Source organism: Haliotis asinina, chromosome 1 (genome assembly GCF_037392515.1).
Source record: "Haliotis asinina isolate JCU_RB_2024 chromosome 1, JCU_Hal_asi_v2, whole genome shotgun sequence".
In the NCBI taxonomy this organism is placed as follows: Eukaryota; Metazoa; Mollusca; class Gastropoda; order Lepetellida; family Haliotidae; genus Haliotis; species Haliotis asinina.
The window spans coordinates 104872699-104898446 of NC_090280.1; the positions used below are offsets into that span (position 1 = coordinate 104872699).

A 25748-nucleotide genomic window follows, 5' to 3' on the forward strand; every position below is an offset into this window, starting at 1 on the left:
AGGTGTATGTGGCTGAATATACTTTTCTCAAACTGTGTTGGTGCAAATATGTCATATTCAAATAGTGGCCTGATTGCACATACACAAGTTTCAATGTGTGTACTCTACAGCTATATAGGCTCCCTGGTTACATCTATGAATAAGAATACAGCTGATGTGTTCACTTACTTAGATCTCAGGAGTCACGAAAGTTAGTCAATGGTACAGATCATTCAAAACTGAAGAAATGTGTTATTGATTTTCATTTAAGTTTATTATCAAATTAACAATTACAACAATATTCATTAATTAAAAACCATAGTGTAGAAAATGGAGTGTAACACAACACAGTGACATCATGACCTCATGAGATCAACATCAAAAAGCTGCCATCATTTTTTAATCCTGCAAAAGAACAAATGTCACTCCTTCCCAAAGCTTTGCAGAAGGAATGAGGGAAACAAAGGTGTTGATCCCATCTGACATTGCTAGGGGCACATGAGACAACAGTCCAGTGAGGGATGTTAGTGATGATCAATATTACTTGTGCTTAGGATAACATGCACTGAAGATCTGGCCCCTGATGTCATTTAGTCCTCTCGTACATCAAGTCTACACTGCCTACATCCTGGAGGCCTTTCTTGTCCCATCACCTTGTGCAAAAGTTTCTTTCTCTGAGATAATGAAATAAAAGACCATACATGACAATCTGGTTACTATGGCAATAGGTATATTATGTTTTCCATGACCTGCACAACGTTTTCCTTCTCAGACATACCTGACAAATCGCACCTGGTTTCTATAGTTACTTTAGCATCATGTAAATATTTTGGCAGCATATAAAGTCTGGTTATATAACAATATATTTTTTTTTGAAACAGTAAAATCTCAGCATGTGGGAGTGTCGACACAGTAGTTCAGCTGCTCTTGTCAATCCTGTCTGAAGCTTTGATATTCCACTCCGTGAATCCACCCTGCAGCAAAACACAAACTGATCACTAGTTCAGTTTCAAATTTTTGAACTATTTCAAATACATTAAACATGCAGATAAACATTAAAGGTGAGTTAGAGCACCTACCAACAGGTATTATTTAACAACTTTAATTGTGAGTGATGATCTAAAGCATATCAGTTGCAGCAGGCTAGCTGAAGACTTGCCACAAGTAGTCAGATCTAATATAAACATAGAAAAAAATATTACAACACCCCATGTTTTTCAAAGTATCAATATTTTACCATTAACCAAAGACGAGGAACTTATCCCTACATTCAAGATAAATTGACCTGTCAGGAATAACGAAATAAGAAATCTAAATGCAAAGAGAGCACCAAATGCAATATATTCTGGAAATCAAAACTGACCTCCAGCTGACTTGTGTTGTATTGCTGGTTGTATGATGTTACATACAACAGTTTCATGATTTTGGCCCACAATCCTCTAGAAATCACAATAGTGTCAACAACTGGCACAACATAAATATCTGGTGTAACCTCTGCCCCCTTCAATATCTCTGCCCCCTCCTCCTCATTAACTGTATCAGAAATTTAATTTGTTGATGAGGTATTGCATTCCATTCTTGACGAAGGACTGGTTTAAATACATGAATATTGTATCCTAATGCCCCAAACATGATCTATGGTCATGAGGACAGGTGTGAAAGGTGTGACAGGTGAGCCAGCAGAGACCAGATGTGACAGGTGGACTCACGTGGAAGACAGCGACATCACTGTTGCCACACAAGAGAGCAGCAAAGGCGAGAGAGCAGGATGACATCCCACTGTTACAGTGGGTGACGATTGGCTGTGTCAGATCCACACCAGCACCTGCAAACACTGAAACACACACATTTAGTCTGCAGTCACACTGTTATATCACATCAGATACACACTAAGTCTGCAGTCACACTGTTAAACCACATCTGGCACACATTTAGTCTGCAGTCACACTGTTATATCACATCAGATACACACTAAGTCTGCAGTCACACTGTTATATTACATCTGGCATACACTTAGTCTGCAGTCACACTGTTATATCACATCAGATACACACAAAGTCTGCAGTAACACTGTTATATCACACCTGACACACACACTTACTCTGCAGTCACACTGTTATGCCACATCAGATACACACTAATTCTGCAGTCACACTGTTATATTACATCTGGCACACACACTTAGTCTGCAGTCACACTGTTACATCACATCAGATACACACAGTCTGCAGTCACACTGTTATATCACACCTGACACACACACTTAGTCTGCAGTCACACTGTTATATCACATCAGATACACACACAGTCTGCAGTCACACTGTTATATTACATCTGGTACACATTTAGTCTGCAGTCATACTGTTATATCACACCTGACACACACAGTTAGTCTGCAGTCACACTGTTATATCACATCAGATACACACACAGTCGGCAGTCACACAGTTATATTACATCTGGTACACATTTAGTCTGCAGTCACACTGTTATATCACATCAAATACACACGAAGTCTACAGTCAGTGTTATATCACACCTGACACATTTTATTCTGCAGTCACACTGTTACATCACACCTGACATAATTCAGTCTGCAGTCACACAGCTTGATATGAATCTGATTGTCAAACACAGCACAAACTACTCACTGTCAAACATGACACAGACTACACAATGTGAAACACAACACAGACTACACACCTCATTGACGCACAGATTCTCTTCCCACTGAGGTTCTTGTCATATCTTCCTACACTGACCTAGATCTCACTTGACTCATACAAGCAAATGCAAGGCCACAAACATCCCTGCTGGAACATGTGTTGGTCTGGCACACATGACATTTAATGGCAAGCTTGTCCATTGTCAACAAGAACTATGTAGATGCCATTGATCATCCATTCCATGAGTAAGTTCTGTCTACAAGAGACGTTTGCGGATCAACCTATGAGGCGTGTCCAAAAAGTGCCCGACCTCACTATATTCTCGATGTCCAAACTTAGAAAAGCTTCCGTTTTATTTAAGAAGGAATCATTACCAAAGGCATATCCAGAATTTCACATATGTGGTTGAAGTGGTTAACGAGAAGGTGAAAAACAATCTGTCATTTGTTTACACTTGGATGATGGGATGAGGTCAGATATGATATGAAATATGTTCAGTATAGTATGGATGAGATCATGTCATAATCACCATTCAAAGATTTGGATTTTTTGTTTTATATTTAGACGTAGCTGTTTTTAAAGGGCACCCCCATTATTATCTTTCAAACACTTTTTGTCCAGAGATTCAAGTTGGCACTGTTTACAATGTATTGAGAGCTGACACTTATGTGACTATTCAGTATTTTGTTTGAACCCTTGGAATCATGCATGAATAAGTGAAAATATTAGAATAAGTTATATCCTTTTGATTATGTCCTCTGAAAGTGGGATGGATAGTGTCTCCAAAACAAGCTCTATCAGTAAACATCATGGGGGAAGTCACTTTAAGAAGCGATTGTAGTTTCAAGTTGCATTTTTATGCACTGTAATATTTCTGTTTGATTCTAGAGGACTACTGCTTATCTCAAACACACAAAATGTTTCCTTCATACTTTGTTTCCTGAAGTTAGTGATGCTTTTATTGTCGATTCGTGTTTCCTGGGGGTACCAAATAAAATGTCAAACTGAGGCTGGAACATGGCAAAAGCAATTTGCTTGAGCTTCACAGATATGTAGAAAAAACAGTTGCATTTATTTCACTGTCCAAGTGAGGCCGACCACTTTTTGGAAATCCCTGGCAGTTTTACTGAAGCATACAGAAAAATTACCAATGCCTTGTGAATGAAACAAAATCGCTGATTGCACAACTAAATTTGACTGCAACCAATCACGAACACTCGCACCATGTAAGGGCTGAAGTAGAACAGAGGTTTGTAGGAAGATATAAGTAACCTGTGTGGAAAGAGAATGTGACACACAAGACATTGCAAAACAGCTGCCGGGTAATGTGGGTTTTACATGGGTTTCAAGAACATACGTTTCTTCACTTCCTCGACAGACTTCATCTCCTTACTGTCTTCATCCATCAGTGATGACAGTGGGATGTTATGGGCGCCAGGAATGTGACCTGCCAGACAACCATATCCATTAGAGTTCCATGAGTAAATGTCTGATGTCATTTCGGGACTGGCCAGACAGGGATGGTGGAGGTGTCAGAATGGTCCAAGTCATTCATCACCTACAGCCCATGTCAGTCAAAGTCTCCCCAATGAATTGCACTCCACCTCAAAAACAAATAATTGTAAATGACCCAAACTAACGCCAATGTAAGTAGGAAAAACACAACTCTTCAGAATTTTGTTATAATTTTTGTCAACAAAATATAAAAGCTGTTGGAGTCGCTGCTGTCAGAGTCATCAGAGTGCACTCATATGATAACAGGACTGAGAGTCGCCTGTTGTAAACAGCTTTGAAACCAGTACTGATGCTCCACAGCAGTTCCAACTTTCTCAGCTGAGTGTTTTGTAAAATCTTAGCCATGGATTTGTGGACTAGATTTTGAACGTCTTGTCACATTAAACATCGTGTTAGTCCAGGCAATGTGAGATCTGATGATACCGCAGATCAGTTCAATCAGGTTCAAATCACATTGATAAGGAGGCAAACGTGAGACATCAAGACATTGTGATTTCAGATACTGATCAGTTTTATACACAGGTGCTCTTTTGTATATTTTAACAATTTCATAAAGTTTTAGTTGTGATGTGCAAAGTGGAAATGGTACATTATGGTTTTCTAACCATGTAATCATGTCTAATGAGGATCCTTGACACTATGATATGAAGCACTGTTCATGACAACTACACTCTTTGATGGCAACGCTGGTACCAGTTGTTTTTGTACCCATTCCATAAATACCTTTCCATTTCCACTTTAGGCCTAAACACAAGAGAACACACAGGTAGTTTCCATTTCCACTTTAGGCCTAAACACAAGAGAACACACAGGTAGTTTCCATTTCCACATTAGGCCTAAACACAAGAGAACACACAGGTAGTTTCCATTTCCACTTTAGGCCTAAACACAAGAGAACACACAGGTAGTTTCCATTTCCACTTTAGGCCTAAACACAAGAGAACACACAGGTAGTTTCCATTTCCACTTTAGGCCTAAACACAAGAGAACACACAGGTAGTTTCCATTTCCACTTTAGGCCTAAACACAAGAGAACACACAGGTAGTTTCCATTTCCACATTAGGCCTAAACACAAGAGAACACACAGGTAGTTTCCATTTCCACTTTAGGCCTAAACACAAGAGAACACACAGGTAGTTTCCATTTCTCTTTGAAATATGTGTAATGATAAGTGCCATATAAACTTTGGTTTTTCAATTTTCGTGGATTTTGATACACCCCTCTCCAGGGCACACGTGTTTGAAGATGGAGTTTGTTGTTTTAATAATGTTTTAATTGCTGCTCTGGAACCCCAACAGCACAAGATGTACATTTAAGAAATTTATCAAGTGCATAAAATTGTCTGTCCCATTGAGTTTCCCACTTGAAGAAGTCGTAGACCTTGTACATTAAAGTTTTAACATCAGCAGTAAACTGAGCTGAATCAGTCGCTCAATCAGTAGCACAAACCGTCACATGACAAATTCTAGCCAATGCCTCTCGCTTACCTGGCTGTTACCTGAGCTGTTGCTACACCCTTGTCACAAGTCTTGCAGTATCAAATGAAAATAATGATGTTTTCTTAAAAAAAAAATATTATATTTTTTGACAATTATTATATAAATATTCTGATGTGTTTTTCCTATTAAATTTGGCGTTTGTTTGAGTCCTTTACAATTAGTTGTTTTTGAGTTGGAGTGCAATTCACTACGGAGATTTGACTCAAATGGACTGTAGTGTTGGTGTCAGTGTCATGGGAATAGCCAGTTAAAACATGTCCCAAATAGCAACTGTATGTCATACACGACTGACTTCGAGGAATTAGTGTCCAGCATCTGTGATGTGGAGGACTGGATAATGTCACATTCCACCAGCATAGTACACTTCAAACAACAGCAACCACTGCAATGTCTGTCCAGACACAGGTGGATGGAACAATGATGTGTACAGCATTAAACAGCAAAATAACAAACACTGTATTTATCACTGGTTTGTTAAATCAACTCTAACAATGCATTAACCACTGGGCTTTCTGGTTCAACCAATAAATTTGGGTCAGTCAAGCAATTTGGTCATAAAACAAAGTGTCAAAGAAAGTGTTTGGTCAAGCTAGATGCTCAAAATGAGGTCAGTCAAAGAAAGTGGTCAGGACAGCAATGTGCTCAGCTCATGAGGCCAAAGAAAATTGTCAGTCACCGAATGTGCTAAACAATTATGTCAGTGAAACATGGTCCGTCAAGCAACCTCCTCAACATTGAGGTCAGTCCAGCCTGGTCACTCAAGCAATCTCCTAAACAATGAGGTCGATCCAGCATGGTCAGTCAAGCAATGTGCTAAACATTGAGGAGGGTCCAACCTGGTCAGTCTAGCAATGTGCTAAACATTGAGGAGGGTCCAACCTGGTCAGTCTAGCAATGTGCTAAACATTGAGGAGAGTCCAACCTGGTCAGTCTAGCAATGTGCTCAACAATGAGGTCAGTCAAGCAATGTGCTCAACATTGAGCACATATCCAATACGAAGAACTATATAGCGTAACAACAGTTACCATGCTCAGCATATTTCTCGGTACCCCTGGAGTCACAGACTTGGATCTTCTGTCCTGAAAGGGCCTCATTAAACTCATCAAATGTCCGATACAAGGAAGGGGTCCACTTTGCCTCAAAGTTGCCAACCTAGAACACAATATGCCATGCTTTTAGAAAATATTACAGATGATGTGTGTGAGGCAAGCAATGTGATGTCAGGTGAGGCAAGGTGATGTCAGGTGAGACAAGTCGATATCAGGTGAGACAAGGTAATGTTAGGTGAAGCAAGTTGGTATAAGGTGAGACAAGGTAATGTCAAGTGAGACAAAGTTATGTCAGGTGATGTGAGACAAGGTGAGGTCAAGTGAGACAAGGTGAGATAAGGTTATGTCAGGTCATGTGAGATACGGCAAGGTCAGGTGAGACAAAGTGAGATAAGGTGAGACAAGGTTATGTCAGGTGATGTAAGACAAACTGGTGTCAGGTGAGACAAGGTGGTGTAAAGTGAGACTGTTATGTTAGGTGAGGTGAAAAAGGTTATCTCAGGTGAACCAAGGTCAGACAAGGTCATGTCATGTAAGACAAGGTGATGTCAGGTGAGATGAGAAAGGTAATGTCAGTTGAGGTGAGACAAGGTGATGTCAGGTGAGACAAGTTTATGTAAGGTGAGGTGAGAAAGGTCATATCGGGTAAAACCAGGTGATTTTAGGTGAAACAAGGTGAGGCAAAGTTGTGTCAGGCAAGATGATAAAGGTGATATTGGGTGAGACAAGATGCTGTCAGGTGAGACAAGGTTATGTCAAGTGAGGTGAGACGAGGTGGTTCCAGGTGAGACAAAGTGATGTCAAGTGAGACACGGTGATATCAAGTAGGATAAGGTGAAAATCTCACCAAGAACACAGAACCAACCTGGGTCTTGACTCCCTCACTAGCTCACCTGTACGTCAGTTGTGTCAGCAGTCGTTGGGTAACCAAGAGACTTCCATTTCTGTAAGCCTCCATTTAAGATGGAAACCTTTGGGTGCCCCCAGATCTTGAACAAAGTATAACCAATTTTATGTTTTTGTCAGAACAATCTATAGATTTAAATCCAAGAAATAATTATTACAACACAAATTATCAATAAGTCTACAGAATGACACAGTGAGCATACAGAATGACACTGTTGCACAAAAGGTGTCGCAACAGTGTTCAGCCTCACCTGGACAGTTATCAAAATGCAACTGTTTTCATATTTTATGTTTCTACATAAAATCTGTCAAGCTGAAGCAAACTGTTTTTGCCATGTTCCAGCCTCATGATCCCTGTTTTGTTTGACTTTTTATCTTGGTAACTCCCACAAATTCAGGAAACAAAGTATGGTTCAAACATTTTGTGTGTTTGAGATAAGCAGTAGTCCTCTAGAATCAAACTTAATATTACAGTGCATAAAAATGCAACTTGAAACTACAATCGCTTCTTAAAGTGACTCCCCCCATGATGTTTACTGATAGAGCTTTTTTTGGAGACACTATCCATCCCACTTTCAGAGGACATAATCAAAAGGATATAACTTATTCTAATATTTTCACTTATTCATGCATGATTCCAAGGGTTCAAACAAAATACTGAATAGTCACATAAGTGTCAGCTCTCAATACATTGTAAACAGTGCCAACTTGAATCTCTGGACAAAAAGTTTTTGAAAGATAATAATGGGAGTGCCCTTTAAAAACAGCTACGTCTAAATATAAAACAAAAAATCCAAATCTTTGAATGGTGATTATGACATGATCTCATCCATTTATACTGAACATATTTCATATCATATCTGACCTCATCCCATCATCCAAGTGTGAACAAATGACAGATTGTTTTTCACCTTCTCGTTAACCACTTCAACCACATATGTGAAATTCTGGATATGCCTTTGCTAATGATTCCTTCAAAATATAACTGAACCTTTACTAGAATAATAATATCTGCATTTATATTGCGCCAAACTCCACTCATGAGGTGAATGCTCATATCGCTAACAGTCAAAGCAGGCATATTATTACCCTGGATAACCCAAGCTGCCTGTTAGGCGCTAGAAGGTTATAGTCACGACTTATCAGCTGATTGTCAATGATCATCTTAGAGTCTGCAGGCACCTTGACTGGAGTACTGGATTGCAGTTTTGTTATTTTTTTGTGTTTTTCTTTAAGTTCTCCACAACTTGGCATTCATCTTGATAACGTTTTGAGGACCAGGAATAAGCACAACACACAACCAACTTCTTCAAACTAAACCTGTCATTTCAGAATCAAACTTCAGAAAAAAGGCAATCAATCATTTGAAGGACATATTGATAAGAACTGTATTTATTGCCTGTGTTTTCTGGCTAAAGAAAGTGTGTCTTAACGGAGAACACGATGTTACATCAAAATCCAAGGTTACAGAGACTATAAGAAAGGTGTTTTCGATCAAACCGATGAAAGACTACAATAAAGTTCCTGACCTTGACCTCACCTTAAATGTCCACCACACCCGGCCTGAGATGAAGAAGCTACAGAAGTCACTGTTGCTGTAGATGACCACATGAGACATGTTATTGATGCCAGCATCCCTAGCTGCCTTCTGGAAGACATCTAACGTGGGTATATTCCGTGGATGCAGGTCGGTATGGATGGCCAAGTCAAACACGTTGAAGTACACTGATCCAGGTATGTGCTCTCTGAGTGAGTGAGTGAGTGAGTGAGTGAGTGAGTGAGTTCAGGTTTAATGCTACATGGCTTTATGTAGTTCAGCCAAATAGTTCTATGGAGCATTGCAAAAATAACAAGTAGAACATGGTGCATTGCATGAAAAAACTTGCATTAAACCTGGAAGTGAGGAGGTAAAAAAAACTTGGTACAGTGGGAAGAGCAAACTCTCTCCTCAACTCAAGAGTGATCCTGCCATATGATTCATAATTGAAGCGAGTGAGTGAGTCATAAAGTGACAATCACAAACACAGTACTTGAAAACAATCTTCTGTGTATCAGCTTGTTGAGTTACCAGCCATAATTTATATTACAGATGGTTTCAGAAAATCTGATCAGAACCATCTTAAACATAAACCAGCTTTACACAAGCCGCCATCCAAGTATACATATCGTTTGTGTGCTCCACCTCAGTGGTTATGTATATCAGAAAGAAAGTTTGATTCAAATTAATTATTTGTCAAGAAAACATTCAAAATAATGCATATTTTTTTATTCACTGTACATGATTATGATATTTGGTACAGAAGCACAAAAGTGGAGTATTTTCTTAATAATATGTCATAAACTGCACATGAATCCAGTCTGGAGAGAGTGATCATAAACTGCACATGAATCCAGTCTGGAGAGAGTGATCATAAACTGCACATGAATCCAATCTGGAGAGAGTGATCATAAACTGCACATGAATCCAATCTGGAGAGAGTGATCATAAACTGCACATGAATCCAGTCTGGAGAGAGTGATCATAAACTGCACATGAATCCAATCTGGAGAGAGTGATCATAAACTGCACATGAATCCACTCTGGAGAGAGTGATCATATTCTGTTTACATCTATACAACACCATCCATGATAAACAACAGCTTTGTCTTACCTAGTGTACTCACTGTGGCAGTCCTTGGTGCTGGACCAGGAAACATCCAGGATGACCAAGTCATGCGGTTGTCTCCCCCCCTCGATCTGGCTCTTCAGCCAGTCACATGACACAAGCCTCTCACTCATGCTGTACAAGAAATTTGTTTCATATTCTTAGACTCGCAACCATACGCATTCACCAGTACAGTATTGTTATTATAGGGACTCTCAATCAGACTTATTCAAGACTTTTTGAAGGATCACATATACTCTAGTAGGGTACAAATACAAAATCACTTGCTGACAATTAACTTAAATCAACCTTTTTGACAACAGTGCACAATTCTCAGCCGCAAATGAAATTTCAACCAATGAGTGCAGCGCGTCTGCGTGAAGTAATTGTAGGTATAGAAATGAGGGTCTGTGCAGTATTCATCTACATTTCAGGGGTTAAACTATTTTATTTACAGGTTTGTACAAACCTGAAATCGCGAAATCTGTTGAGAAAAATGAAAGCTATATGTTCTCACAATCTACTATCATTTAGTTTTGTATCCTGCTTTGCCTAGTTTTCGAGTTACAACCCTTGTTTTCATAGACGATTCTGTCAAAATCACTTGGTGTTGCTTGGTAGTAATCCGTGTTAGGTGGTATAAACCTACACGTTATTTGTCATCAGTCACTTGATGCTGAGTTAATGAATTTATAACAGGTATAATTAGTGGTAACGCCACTTAGATTACCCGACAAAGGCCCACATTTGGAATTTCTTGTGTCTGGATCGATCAAAGGATTAACCGATAACACGCTGATTGATTAATTAGTTTAACATAACCTAAGCGAGGTCGGGCTTCCACGACGCTCACTTCGCACACACCAACAAACAATTTAAGCACAAACTACGGGGTCTGGTGGAAACCTGTGCATAGTGACACCATCACCCGACCCCAAGAAACAATTGACGGCAACACAACAATTTGGCATGTCTTTAATGACGTCGAGTAATCAGCAAAATGACGAGCTTCCTACACATTTTCTATACATTTAACTGAAAATCGTTCCTTCTATGACGTCACTGTAGGGCTCTGGTGACAGAGTTACGTAACCTGTCTGCAGTTTCGTTTGCGGGTGAGAGAGGAGCAGACTTAGCAACTTTTGAGCACTTGGTATTAATTAACCACAAGTTTTTTTTAAAACAAAAAATGGTGTTTCGTTTATGACTAACCAGAGGTCCTTCATATGCAGTGATAAAAAGAGTACCCAAAAATTGAGTTTAGTTGTTCTTAAAGAACTCTAGCCTAGAGTACATGTGTATACATATATAATCCTTGTATAAATACATGGCCAAGACATATTTCTCAACTTGTTATGTAAATGACATGGAGTAATGAGGTTACAATCACTTCTGTCTTCAATGCCTTTTACATTCAGACTATGAAAATAAATGAAGCATTAGTAGAATGTTTCTGTTCACTCCCTTAGCTGTTGACATGCAGCTGTTGGACTTGTGGCTGGACTTCGAAAAACTTTGAAAGAAACAATCAGTGTCAGGGAAAGTTGCACAGGAGACAGTGTTAGCTGGAATGTTATAGAGAACGATCATAACAAGGTGGGTGATGCGTAAGGGATCGTGCTGTGAGGTACAATCATCAACTCCTCTCTGACGAATGCTGTCAGCGACAAGTGGTACAAGTTGGGTTCATCATCTTTGATGTCAACCAGGTTGATGTTGCACGTTTTCATGGACCATATATGATCAGTGGCATGTTTTCTGCTGTCTCCCTCATATTCGCTTGGCTGGTTCAAGTACCTAATGCTAACCCAGTCTGGTAATGGTTTCTCTTCACTTTCATCGCGATGTCCTGCCGCATCTACCTCTCGCGGCAAGCGTGCGATCCATTCCATACTTCTGTTTCAGGGATGAAATAAATCCTGCGAGTACTGATGCAAGGGCGGCTGGGGTACGATTGAATCTCTCGACAATGGCTTGGCTGTAATGAGCTCCTGTCATGCCTGGTTTCATGTTGACGTCGAGCCGGGGCAGCAGGTTCCCAAGAACTCTTATCTGGGATTGACTTGCAACATGGCTGGCGAAGTGAAGTGGGTGAAGTTATAGATGCATTCCATGGCTTTAGAGACTTAGTTTGAATCTTTTGTCATCAGCACTTCGACTTCTTTGTAACGACTGTGGACATCAATGACGCTCAGGGCATACTTGTAGGTTTTGTGTCTCCATGTTGTGCAGGAGAAACAGAAGGTCGGCTTGGCAAATGCGATTCAGCATCAAAATGTTGAATTTTTTTCTTGGGATGTACCAAGGTGCCAGGAGGTAGACTTGCCAGATAGCTTGCTTTTTAAGCCATGCTTCTTTCAAGACTCGTGCAGCTTTGGTGAGTTTTGGGAGAGTGTCAGCACCTTTTCTGTACCCTCACGGGCTGTAATAAATTGTCCATGGGAGACAGCAAGGTCTTATTGATCCTCAGTCTGTAAGTCATGTGTCCGCTGCTTCTCAGCAAGTTCATTTGGTGTTTGAATGGTTTGTTCATTAACAGGTTTCCTTGAATCAGAGGTCTTTGATGTGTTGTTTCACCACATATTCCTTCAGGGTTCATTGCTGAGGTGGTATAGCCATTTGCTGTTGAGCGGGCAGTATTGTTGCATGGGGTCGTTGGCGTCTTTGAATCTTCGAACAGCGTGGTTTTCGCTCTGAAGTTGGGTGTTGAAGAAATCGATTCTTTTTCAATGCATTTTTGCGTGTACCTGGCTTGTGCCTGCAGCTCCACTGCCAAATCATGACATTTCCATTCCGCTTTGATCTCAGGGGAATTGTTCAAACGTAATTGGGAGAAGAGGTAATTGCTTCCCAAGAAGGCCAAGGCGTTGATAATAGCCCTGCCCACCATCAACGCGATCATGGCCATCTTTATATGTATTCTATTTTAATATTTCCATATGTTTTCCAGAATGATGCCTTGCTTGATGATCTCTTTGGTGGCCACAGCCATTCCCACGTTGAACACGAGCATGCCCATGTCTTGCAGGCTGAAATCGAGTTGTTTGGTGATCATTTTGCTCAATCGATCGTGGCCTATGGTCAGACCACTGACCTTGTCCACTAGGGTTTATATTGTTCTCTTCAAATTGACAATGTTTGCCATGATGATGACCATGGTGAGAGGAGCCAACAGCATCCTGTATCGATAAAACATGTTGGAGCTGAAGGTGCTCAAAGCATGGCTGATGAACGGATCTTTCTCGAGGTCTTCCCACATGCACAAGCAACGTCCCGGTGGAAAGGGAAGGAAACACGACACAATCCCAACAATGTTACTGATGGTAAGGTCAAGTTACTGATGCTACAACAATGTTACTGTTTTAACAGGTGATGTTACTGATGGTACAGGTGATGTTACTGTGGTACATCAATGTTACTGATGGTACAGGTGATGTTACTGATGCTACAGCAATGTTACTGATGGAAAGGTCAAGTTACTGAGGGTACAGCAATGTTACTGAGGGTACAGGTGATGTTACTGATGGTACAGCAATGTTACTGACGGTGCAGGTGATGTTACTGATGCTACAGCAATGTTACTGATGGTACAGGTGATGTTACTGATGGCACAGCAATGTTACTGATGGTACAGCAATGCTACTGAGGGTACAGGTGTTGTTACTGATGGTACAGCAATGTTACTGATGCTACAGCGATGATACTGATGGTACAGCAATGTTACTGATGATACAGGTGATGTTACTGATGGTAAGGTCAAGTTACTGATGGTACAGGTGATATTACTGATGGTACAGCAATGTTACTGATGATACAGGTGATGTTACTGATGGTAAGGTCAAGTTACTGATGGTGCAGGTGATGTTACTGATGGTACAGCAATATTACTGATGATACAGGTGATGTTACTGATGGTAAGGTCAAGTTACTGATGGTGCAGGTGATATTACTAATGGTACAGCAATGTTACTGATGTTACTGATGGTACAGCAATGCTACTGAGGGTACAGGTGATGTTACTGGTGATGTTACTGATGGTACAGCAATGCTACTGAGGGTACAGGTGATGTTACTGATGGTACAGCAATGTTACTGAAGGTAAGGTCAAGTTACTGATGGTGCAGGCTACACATGGAAGTTGACTTGGTATAAACTTTTATCTCGACTTGACTGCCATCTCATGCACTCAGGGTTAGAAATGTGATACACACTTGGGTATCGCGCTGCAATTCTCTAAAAGGGCCATGGTTTACAAATCATGTCAAATGTTTCCAAACATTAATACACTTACCTGTAAGCTATAGAGATGCGCCTTGCAACGCGTAAATACGACTGGAACTGGGAAACTGTTTGTTACAACTTGTTGCAGGTTTGTCACAGTCTTGACTTGCATTTGAAGTGAAGAACTGCCATAAACCAGCTGTAAATCACCCTAGCGCTTGTTGAGCGAACATGACACTGTTGACATAAGTGACGCACATGATCCCACAGTTAACTCCCCTGGCAAACAAGGGGAGACAATTTGATTCCATAGCTGTTTATGTGATGTGACGCTTGTGAGCAAAAGGCATAGGTTCAAATGAACTACAGCATTTTAAAATTATATAAAAAGTTTTTGTACATCAACTTTCAAACTAAACAATAATTAGTTGTTTCAAAGGCATTTAGAAGTTGGAGGAATCAAACTAAAAGTGCTTTATGGTTCAACTTCTTTATTATACAAGGTCACAACGTTTCAAGACAGGTTCTAGTCTCTTCTTCAGGTGAAGTGAGGGTAAAACTAAAGGGTTGCAGTATATATACACATAACAGTAGACTGATAACAATGGGTAACAAGATATACAGGTTTCTATTAATTGATGTACAGGCTTCAAATTATGTACAGGCTTCTACTGATTGGTGTGCAGACTTGTGTTGATTAGGTTAACGAGTTACAGGTAAAGATGTTTGGATAAAGATTAGTCACTGAGGATAAGGTGGTTCCATGCATTGGGTAAGTAAACACCTCCGTCTCTGTTGATTGAGGGATTGTTCCGCTTGATTGCAATGGCTTCTAGGAGCTTCCTTTTTTTAAGTCATTGGCGTTCCTAACTAATGTCCTGGTGTTGTCCCAAACAATCTTGTGATTGGGGTTGTGCATGATGTGTTCACATACAGCAGACTTCTGATCCAAATTTTGAACTGATGTTTTGTGTTCTTTTAACCTGATAGCCAGTGGTCGACCAGTTTCACCAATATATGTCTCTTTACAACTGCATTGGATCTGGTAGATGCATCCTGCTGGGTTGTTGCATTTAGGTGTTGTTGGCCCGCGTCCATTAGCTGATAGTAGCGTTTTCAGGTTGGTGTCGCTACGGAAGGTGACGTCTATTCCTGTTGTTTTCTTGATGAGACGGCTGATGCGATGACTTATCTGGCCATGGTATGGTATGTTAATTCTGATGGGAGAAGGTTCTGGTTTAGTTGACTTGGGAGTTTCTTTCAGGGTCTTGGTGGTGGTGTTGCTGACTAGATGGGGTGGGTACTCGTTAAGGTCTTGGAAGGTTGATTTCAGCTGTTTTAATTCGCTGTGGAGGCTGTCTGGGCTGCAGACCGCTTTTGCTCTTCGTGCCAGGGTAGCTACTATGCCTGTCTTGATCTGGGGATGATGGTTGGACTGGTGATGAATATATTGATCCGTATGTGTTGGTTTACGGTAAACCTATTTACCAATATGCCCATCAAAGAAGCCATTCACATCCTATCTACTAGACTGGAAACATCTCTACCAGACCTAGACACCAAACTCACAGCCCAAAGCATCGTCGATCTCGTAAGTAAATGCTTCGACACTTCATATTTCAATTAGAATGGCCAGCTCTACCAACAGATCCATGGATTGGCAATGGGATCCCCTCTATCACCACTACTGACTGAAATATACATGATTGCCTTTGAAGAAACTGCCCTGAAAACTGCACCATTCGCCCCAAAGCATTGGTTCCGCAAAGTAGATGATGTCCTAGCTCTTCTGGACGACAACCAAGATCCAGAGGCCCTTCTGCAACACTTGAATTCCCAACACCCAAGAATTCAGTTTACAATGGAAGAAGAGACACACCAACAGCTTCCCTTCCTGGACGTTCTTCTCCACCGACGTCAACAATCCATAGCCACCAGTGTTTACCGTAAACCAGCACATACGGATCAGTACATTCATCACCAGTCCACCCATCATCCCCAGATCAAGACAGGCATAGTAGCTACCCTGGCACGAAGAGCAAAAGCAGTCTGCAGCCCAGACAGCCTCCACAGCGAATTAAAACAGCTGAAATCAACCTTCCAAGACCTTAACGAGTACCCGCCCCATCTAGTCAGCAACACCACCACCAAGACCCTGAAAGAAACTCCCAAGTCAACTAAACCAGAACCTTCCCCCATCAGAATTAACATACCATACCATGGCCAGATAAGTCATCGCATCAGCCGTCTCATCAAGAAAACAACAGGAATAGACGTCATCTTCCGTAGCGACACCAACCTGAAAACGCTATTATCAGCTAATGGACGCGGGCCAACAACACCTAAATGCAACAACCCAGCAGGATGCATCTACCAGATCCAATGCAGTTGTAAAGAGACATATATTGGTGAAACTGGTCGACCACTGGCTATCAGGTTAAAAGAACACAAAACATCAGTTCAAAATTTGGATCAGAAGTCTGCTGTATGTGAACACATCATGCACAACCCCAATCACAAGATTGTTTGGGACAACACCAGGACATTAGTTAGGAACGCCAATGACTTAAAAAAAACGGAAGATCCTAGAAGCCATTGCAATCAAGCGGAACAATCCCTCAATCAACAGAGACGGAGGTGTTTACTTACCCAATGCATGGAACCACCTTATCCTCAGTGACTAATCTTTATCCAAACATCTTTACCTGTAACTCGTTAACCTAATCAACACAAGCCTGCACACCAATCAGTAGAAGCCTGTACATAATTTGAAGCCTGTACATCTATCAATTGAAGCCTGTACATCAATTAATAGAAACCTGTATATCTTGTTACCCATTGTTATCAGTCTACTGTTATATGTATATATACTGCAACCCTTTAGTTTTACCCTCACTTCACCTGAAGAAGAGACTAGAACCTGTCTCGAAACGTTGTGACCTTGTATAATAAAGAAGTTGAACCATAAAGCACTTTTAGTTTAAACAATAATTACATAGTTAGTGTACAAAATAGAGAGAAACAAAAAATAGTTGCCAACAGTAGTAATTAAAATAAGCCAGTAATATATAGTTTACTGTCACAACAGATATAGTGGAAAGAAGTGTGGTTGAATCAGAATGTAACATGTTTCTGTTTTTTCAGGCTTCACATGTATCAGTTCACATAGGTATCTGACAATCTGACTACATCAACAAGTTTACTGGGGATTCTTCACATCACAATGTACTGCAAGCTGGAAGTTGAAACCAGAGTCTATATATAATAACATATTTATTACATGTCGTCACTGTTGAAGCCATGGTAGGCAAGGCGAAAAGGGGTTTAAGGTTGCACAGAATACAACACTCATATGACAATGTGCATGTGTGTGTATGTGAGGCTGCTTGTACTGGACCAGACTTCAGCTGGTTTTATAGTGCTACCTCACAGAGATATCATGCTGCAGCTGAGAATGAACACCCCATTCAGACACATACTGACTCTCAGCCGACCAGTCCCTGTTGTGCCCATTGATGCCAAGTGCCAGACTGGGACCAAGTACCATATTTTAATGTCTTTTGTTATGATCCGGTCAGAGACGAAACCAGCAAGCCTCCAGTCTGGAGGCAGATGCTCTATTAACTACACAACAGAGGTGGTCGAAGATATAGTAACCAGAACTGTCTCTTAGCACCAGGATATTGTGAGGGTGTGAACGAGTCAGGTTTAATGTCAACTGACAGAATATTCTCGTTATATAATGGTGTGTTAGTTTCTTGGGGAGGAGAGTTAGAGGTTTTCCAAGTTTCTGATGTTTATCATTTTATTGAAACCGACAACGTCTGGATTAGAACACAAAATCATAGGTTCCTGGTGTGTTAAAGGAGACAACTCTGTGCTGTCTTTGATGCCATATGTGTTGACACACACAGACTCTTTGGAATATAGATTACACTCTCCTTCTATGCTAGTTCAGTTTTCCCATAAATAAATGGTGGATTACCTTTGGAAATCTCTTGGTATTACACCGAAGAGTCAAAACTTACACAGACTTTGGTTTTGAGGATATGATATACTAACAGCATTTTTCTTTTCAGTTCTTTAATCGAACAATCATGAGAAATTATGATGTCATGTCATGAAGAAAGTTCTCAGTCTGACCATTTCAGAAATAAATGAGAAAATCTCCGAACATCACATTTTCAGCTGAGCTGTGACTCTAAATGTCTTCTTTAAGTGACACTGAGAAGTTGGAATAAGCAGAATATGTTTATCAAAATATTGCTAACTTAAACAACACACCACACTTTAACAGACTGAACAACAACAACTGGACAATGAACAATAGGTCAACTCTTTTAATGAGTACAAAGCACCTGCACAGGCAGATGACTATCACAAAGTCAGTTCCTCCAGCATGGTGGTATCATGTACTCTCCATGCTGGACGAACACATACATCGTAACATTATTAACAATCACTTTAATTCAAAACATTAACAAAGCAGGGTTTACTCAATGCCCTGAAAGAACAAAACGCTTCACCAAACTTGAACAATTCCTACATTCTGGGGCTGGGGGTTGAGGGTGTGAGGGAGTTATGAATACAGTTATAATAATGTACCCATTTATATACCGCCAAACTCCATGGCACTAACAATGAATAGCACAGCAGATTATTACCCTGGATAACCCAAATCGCCTCTTAGGTGCTAGAAAGTTCTAGTCATGTGACCTTATCCTTTCAGGTACCCATTTCTGCTGGGTGAACACAGGCAATTTTGAAGAAACCCACTTGCCTAAGGTGAGAGCAGGGCACTGGGAATGATGGCTGTAGAGTGTTGAAAATATTGTATGGTTTTAATAAAATATAACATACAAACATGCCTTCATAGCTCCTATTGGGAAGAATGGTACATATTTCCTGTTTATTGTGTTTCATATAATGATTCTGATATACACATCTCAAGGCAGAAGTAGAATACAACTCAAACAACATGTCACCCAGCTGATACATCTTCAGAGTTTTCATTACAACTATTCTTGTGACAATCATGATATGTATCATACTGCAATCACATGTCCATATCATCCTGCAACATGTCCATATCATCCTGCAACATGTCCATATCATCCTGCAACATGTCCATATCATCCTGCAACATGTCCATATCATCCTGTAACATGTCCATATCATCCTGTAACATGTCTGTGTCATACTGCAATCACATGTCCATATCATCCTGCAACATGTCCACATCATACTGCAACCATACATATCATACTGCAACATGTCCATATCATACTGCAACCATACATTTGCATCATACTGTGAATTCATCCTGCATCATGTTCGTATGATACTGCAAGCACACGTCTGTATCATACAATGACCACATGTTCGTATGATACTGCAAACACACGTCTGTATCATACAATGACCACATGTTCGTATGATACTGCAAACACACGTCTGTATCTTACAATGACCACATGTTCGTATGATACTGCAAACACACATCTGTATCATACAATGACCACATGTTCGTATGATACTGCAAACACACGTCTGTATCATACAATGACCACATGTTCGTATGATACAGCAAACACACATCTGTATCATACAATGACCACATGTTCGTATGATACTGCAAACACACGTCTGTATCATACAATGACCACATGTTCGTATGATACTGCAAACACACGTCTGTATCTTACAATGACCACATGTTCGTATGATACTGCAAACACACGTCTGTATCATACAATGACCACATGTTCGTATGATACTGCAAACACACGTCTGTATCATACAATGACCACATGTTCGTATGATACTGCAAACACACGTCTGTATCATACAATGACCACATGTTCGTATGATACTGCAAACACACGTCTGTATCATACAATGACCACATGTTCGTATGATACTGCAAACACACGTCTGTATCATACAATGACCACATGTTCGTATGATACTGCAAACACACGTCTGTGTCATACAATGACCATACGTTCGTATCACACTGCAACCACATGTCATATCAAACTGTGACCACATGTTCATATCATACTGCAACCACACACCACATCACACTGTGACCACATGTTCATATCACACTGCACCCACACACCATATCAAACTGCGACCACATGTTCATATCATCTGCTTTGTGGTGTTGGCTTGTTCTGACATAATCAAGGCATGCTGTTCTAAAGAGCAAACTTAAGAGACTCTTCCTCACTGAACACACTGAGCACCCTGACATCATATGTCTTTAAATGACCAATCAACACAAGGAACAAATAACTACACATATGCAAATATCAGACACTGCTCTCCATGAGCATTCTACACTTGATTCAAGTGTCACAAAAGGAAGAATGACCTCAAATGCCTGGGGTCTACTGCAGTAATTGAGCGCTGAAACAATGAAGTGTTTAACGCTTGATCTGGTTTGTCGGGGGAATTCATGAATACTGAACACTGCAGTATCTATGTATTATATGCATCTGACTGTCATCACACTGGAGTATCATGTCAGTGTGTCAGGGTGGGTAAATAGTTTCTGTTTATGCATTATACAAGGGAAGAAACTGTTTAACGTAGCATCTGCACACAGGACACTTCTTCGGTGATGGGAGTCGCTGCGCACAGTGTGAACACACACACACATGCCTGCAGTCCATGATGATGATGCTCCTCCTCCTGGCCAGACACACCACACACTGCTGATCTGAGTTTGAGTTATCAGAGTCATTGAGTTCATTAGTCGCTCGGATCTGGGCAAACTCAGCCTGCTGTTGACGTATGTCTTTCCACCTTCTGTAAAACTTCCACAAGATGTAAAACAACAGTCCAGAACTGACTGCTCCCAACACAACAGTCAAACACTTGTAAACGTACGCCTGGGATTCAAACTTGCGGACTACTGTCGCTTTACTTAATTTGGTTAGTATAAACCTGGAGCCATCACTTGGTGGTCCAATCATGGCCTTCCCATCCTCCAGACAAACTTCGCCGATGCCCCTCAGGTTTGTGCCAACCAGCAACATCTTCTCTGTGTCCTGAATACCCTTTGACACCTCACCAAAGATTCGGTCAATGCCACTTTGCAGCAGAGATGATTTGCCTGGCTCAAAATGGTCAAAAGTGACTGTGAGTTCATCTTGAAGGAGGTCAGCGCTGAGAGCCTCATTCACGTACACTTCCTGTTTTCCCTTTGGTGGCTCCACCAACTTAAAGGGAACAGCTTCCAGTGTGTCCTGCATGATTTTCTTGGCATCCGACCTGCAAAATAGGAACATCATGTACAGTGAGAATACTGAACAGCATACAGGCCATTCTTCAAAAGTATCTCAACCCTAACCATAAACCTCTCACCAATATCTCTGCACAACACTGAAGTTCTCTCCAACATCTATACACAACACTGTAATTCTTACTTATATCTGCACAACACAGAAGGTCTCACCAATATCTACACGACACTGAAGTTCTCACCAATATCCCTGCACCCTTTTAGACTTGTGCTCTACTTTCTGTATGTGCTGGATGACGCCCTTCATGTCACAGTGGCTACTCCGCAGCTCCTGGTAGTACGGCACTACTATGCCTTCCACAGTTGCATACGGTAGTCGGTTGTCATTCTCACGCAAAACATCATGCAGCTCCTTCAGGGGAACACTCCGGGCGTTCTGAACAGAGGAATATCATCCATAATCATTAAGAGAGGATGGTCAAGCACAGACAGGACGTTAAGTGTTGGTCAACCATAACAAGTGGTCAAGAGAAGAATAAACTCTGAGGATCATGAACGGGTGTTTGATAGGCAAGTGGTGGTTAATCAGCTGTATTAGCATCAAGTGCCTTAACAGTAAGAATTGTGAAGGAGTGTCTAACTGGTAACTGGTGCCTTAACAGTAAGGATTGTGAAGGGGTGTCTAACTGGCACCTGGTGCCTTAACAGTAAGGATTGTGAAGGGGTGTCTAACTGGCACCTGGTGCCTTAACAGTAAGGATTGTGAAGGGGTGTCTAACTGGCACCTGGTGCCTTAACAGTAAGGATTGTGAAGGGGTGTCTAACTGGCACCTGGTGCCTTAACAGTAAGGATTGTGAAGGGGTGTCTAACTGGCAACTGATGCCTTAACAGTAAGGATTGTGAAGGGATGTTTTTTGGCTAGTGGGACTACAACTGTAAGTATGTGTGAAGGGGTGTTTGATAAGCAATTGGGGCCTTAACTGTAAGGATTATAAAGGGGTGTTTGACTGGCAAGTGGTGCCTTAACTGTAAGGACAGTAAAGGGGAGTGTGACTGGCAAGCAGTGCCTTAACAGTAAGGATTGTGAAGGGGTGTTTTGACTGGAAAGTAGTGTCATAACTGTAAGGATTGTAAGGGGGAGTTTGCCTGACAAGTGGTGCTGTAAGTGTAAGGAGTGTAAAGATGAGTTTGACTGGCAAGCGGTGCTGTAACTGTAAGGAGTGTAAAGATGAGTTTGACTGGCAAGCGGTGCTGTAACTGTAAGGAGTGTAAAGATGAGTTTGACTGGCAAGCGGTGCCAGCTCGGGTGACGCTGCTAGAAAAAGGAACACATCAGACCGTATTACCCTCGAGAGAATCATACAAGTTGTTTCAAAGGCATTTAGAAGTTGGAGGAATCAAACTAAAAGTGCTTTATGGTTCAACTTCTTTATTATACAAGGTCACAACGATTGCCTTTGAAGAAACTGCCCTGAAAACTGCACCATTCACCCCAAAGCACTGGTTCCGCAAAGTAGATGATGTCCTTGCCCTCATCGACGACAACCAAGATCCAGAGGCCCTGCTGCAACACTTGAATTCCCAACACCCAAGAATTCAGTTTACAATGGAAGAAGAGACACACCAACAGCTTCCCTTCCTGGACGTTCTTCTCCACCGACGTCAACAATCCATAGCCACCAGTGTTTACCGTAAACCAGCACATACGGATCAGTACATTCATCACCAGTCCACCCATCATCCCCAGATCAAGACAGGCATAGTAGCTACCCTGGCACGAAGAGCAAAAGCAGTCTGCAGTCCTGACAGCCTCCACAGCGAATTAAAACAGCTGAAATCAACCTTCCAAGACCTTAACGAGTACCCACCCCATCTAGTCAGCAACACCATCACCAAGACCCTGAAAGAAACTCCCAAGTCAACTAAACCAGAACCTTCTCCCATCAGAATTAACATACCATACCATGGCCAGATAAGTCATCGCATCAGCCGTCTCATCAAGAAAACAACAGGAATAGACGTCACCTTCTGTAGCGACACCAACCTGAAAACGCTACTATCAGCTAATGGACGCGGGCCAACAACACCTAAATGCAACAATCCAGCAGGATGCATCTACCAGATCCAATGCAGTTGTAAAGAGACATATATTGGTGAAACTGGTCGACCACTGACTATCAGGTTAAAAGAACACAAAACATCAGTTCAAAATTTGGATCAGAAGTCTGTTGTATGTGAACACATCATGCACAACCCCAATCACAAGATTGTTTGGGACAACACCAGGACATTAGTTAGGAACGCCAATGACTTAAAAAAACGGAAGCTCCTAGAAGCCATTGCAATCAAGCGGAACAAGCCCTCAATCAACAGAGACGGAGGTGTTTACTTACCCAATGCATGGAACCACCTTATCCTCAGTGACTAATCTTTATCCAAACATCTTTACCTGTAACTCGTTAACCTAATCAACACAAGCCTGCACACCAATCAGTTGAAGCCTGTACATAAGTTGAAGCCTGCACATCAATCAATCGAAGCCTGTACATCAATTAATATAAACCTGTATATCTTGTTACCCATTGTTATGGGTCTATTGTTATGTGTATATATACTACAACCCTTTAGTTTTATCCTCACCTCACCAGAAGAAGAGACTAGAATCTGTCTCAATACGTTGTGACCTTGTATAATAAAGAAGTTGAACCATAAAGCACTTTTAGTTAGAATCATACAACTTAGACTGTTTACAATGATACAATGGACTTCTCTCCTTTGGTAAATATTAACCAGCTAAATAATTTCTTTTTTCACAAACGTGTTGATTAAATGTCACGCTAATCGGAATCCATGGTAAAATAGACCTGATAACTTCACAATTCTATATACAGTTATGGCTAAGTCAAGTATCGAGGTTGTAGACTTCTGCAGTTGGATGTCCAGGGGCGCCTTTCACCAAGTAACCTTTTCTATGGTTGACCGTAGTAGAGGCTGCCTTGTGAAAGGAGCCCAAGAGTTCTTCCACAAAGGTGATCGTAACTCACTAATATAACAATACAATGGGAGTTGAGATTAACCGCAGAAAAGGTTGTGTCGTGAAAGGAGCCCTTGTCTGTTAACATGGGTACGTATTTAGTCCAAGTTGGAATGTGTATCTCTCTAATCAGTTACTTTCGTTTCAACTCCTACTCTAGTCTGGCACGTTGAAAACGTCACCCTGGTGGCAGAGCCGCTGCTTCTTACCCGAACTCTGTCAGCAGTTCGTTCACGGCTAGAGTACAGTCTATAGAACAGAGTGGTCAGCAGTCCTGTCACCCCAAGGGTGAAGGCCGCTATTTTCTCGGAAATGTCCAAAGTCATGATATCTGTTTACACCATCAGCCGGCCCGGAAGTAACGTTTGGACGAACTCAAACCAGCAGTGTGTCAACAGAACATAACAGCCAAACCCAAAACGGCCAGAATGAAGTACAACACGGATTTGTCAAAATGCAAAATGACCAACTCATCCCCTGCGCCTCAAGAAGCGTAGACTTTACAGGGACCTTACAGTCTCGTACACCCTTTCAAAGGCCGGGGCAGCGCCAACACGGTGCTGTGGGTACGATTGGGCACAACAAAGATTTACGTCTTGATTGTGTCACTTCTATATATCCCTGGATTTCACTACAGCAGGGACAGTCTGACATCTACCTCACTTCTATATATCCCTGGATTTCACTACAGCAGGGACCGTCTGACATCTACCTCACTTCTATATATCCCTGGATTTCACTACAGCAGGGACCGTCTGACATCTACCTCACTTCTGACTTCAATCCCGGACTCAGTTGACATATATATAAATACCAGACATTTAAGTCAAAAGGGCCATAGATGAAATTCAGATAAGAATATATCCAAACTAGTACATGTTTAATATGTTTTATTATATATTTTATCACTAATTAATAATGATAGTAATAACAGCAAGTATATGTGATCATCATTCAGGAGTTGATATATGATCAAATA

General features: G+C 41.1%; 3 protein-coding genes across 3 annotated transcripts; 1 reads left to right on the forward strand and 2 right to left on the reverse strand.

Annotated features, from left to right (window-relative positions):
- Positions 1–227: 227 nt before the first annotated feature.
- Positions 228–14775, reverse strand: LOC137257752 (thiosulfate sulfurtransferase-like). The gene is made up of 8 exons (XM_067795174.1): positions 14553–14775; positions 10268–10396; positions 9157–9361; positions 7604–7699; positions 6687–6813; positions 4003–4092; positions 1689–1813; positions 228–953 (listed from the first exon to the last, which is right to left on the reverse strand). The coding sequence occupies exons 2-8, from the start codon at positions 10393–10395 to the stop codon at positions 897–899; spliced, it is 828 nt and encodes a 275-aa protein (XP_067651275.1). The 5' UTR covers position 10396; positions 14553–14775; the 3' UTR covers positions 228–896.
- A 1409-nt stretch (positions 14776–16184) lies between these two features.
- On the forward strand, positions 16185–19291 carry LOC137277903 (uncharacterized). Its single transcript, XM_067809902.1, has 2 exons — positions 16185–16704; positions 19212–19291. Exons 1-2 carry the CDS (start codon positions 16185–16187, stop codon positions 19289–19291), a joined length of 600 nt encoding a protein of 199 aa, XP_067666003.1.
- Positions 18798–25323, reverse strand: LOC137285760 (mitochondrial ubiquitin ligase activator of nfkb 1-like). The gene is made up of 3 exons (XM_067817758.1): positions 24979–25323; positions 21977–22170; positions 18798–21763 (listed from the first exon to the last, which is right to left on the reverse strand). Exons 1-3 carry the CDS (start codon positions 25093–25095, stop codon positions 21046–21048), a joined length of 1029 nt encoding a protein of 342 aa, XP_067673859.1. The 5' UTR covers positions 25096–25323; the 3' UTR covers positions 18798–21045.
- Positions 25324–25748: the final 425 nt, after the last annotated feature.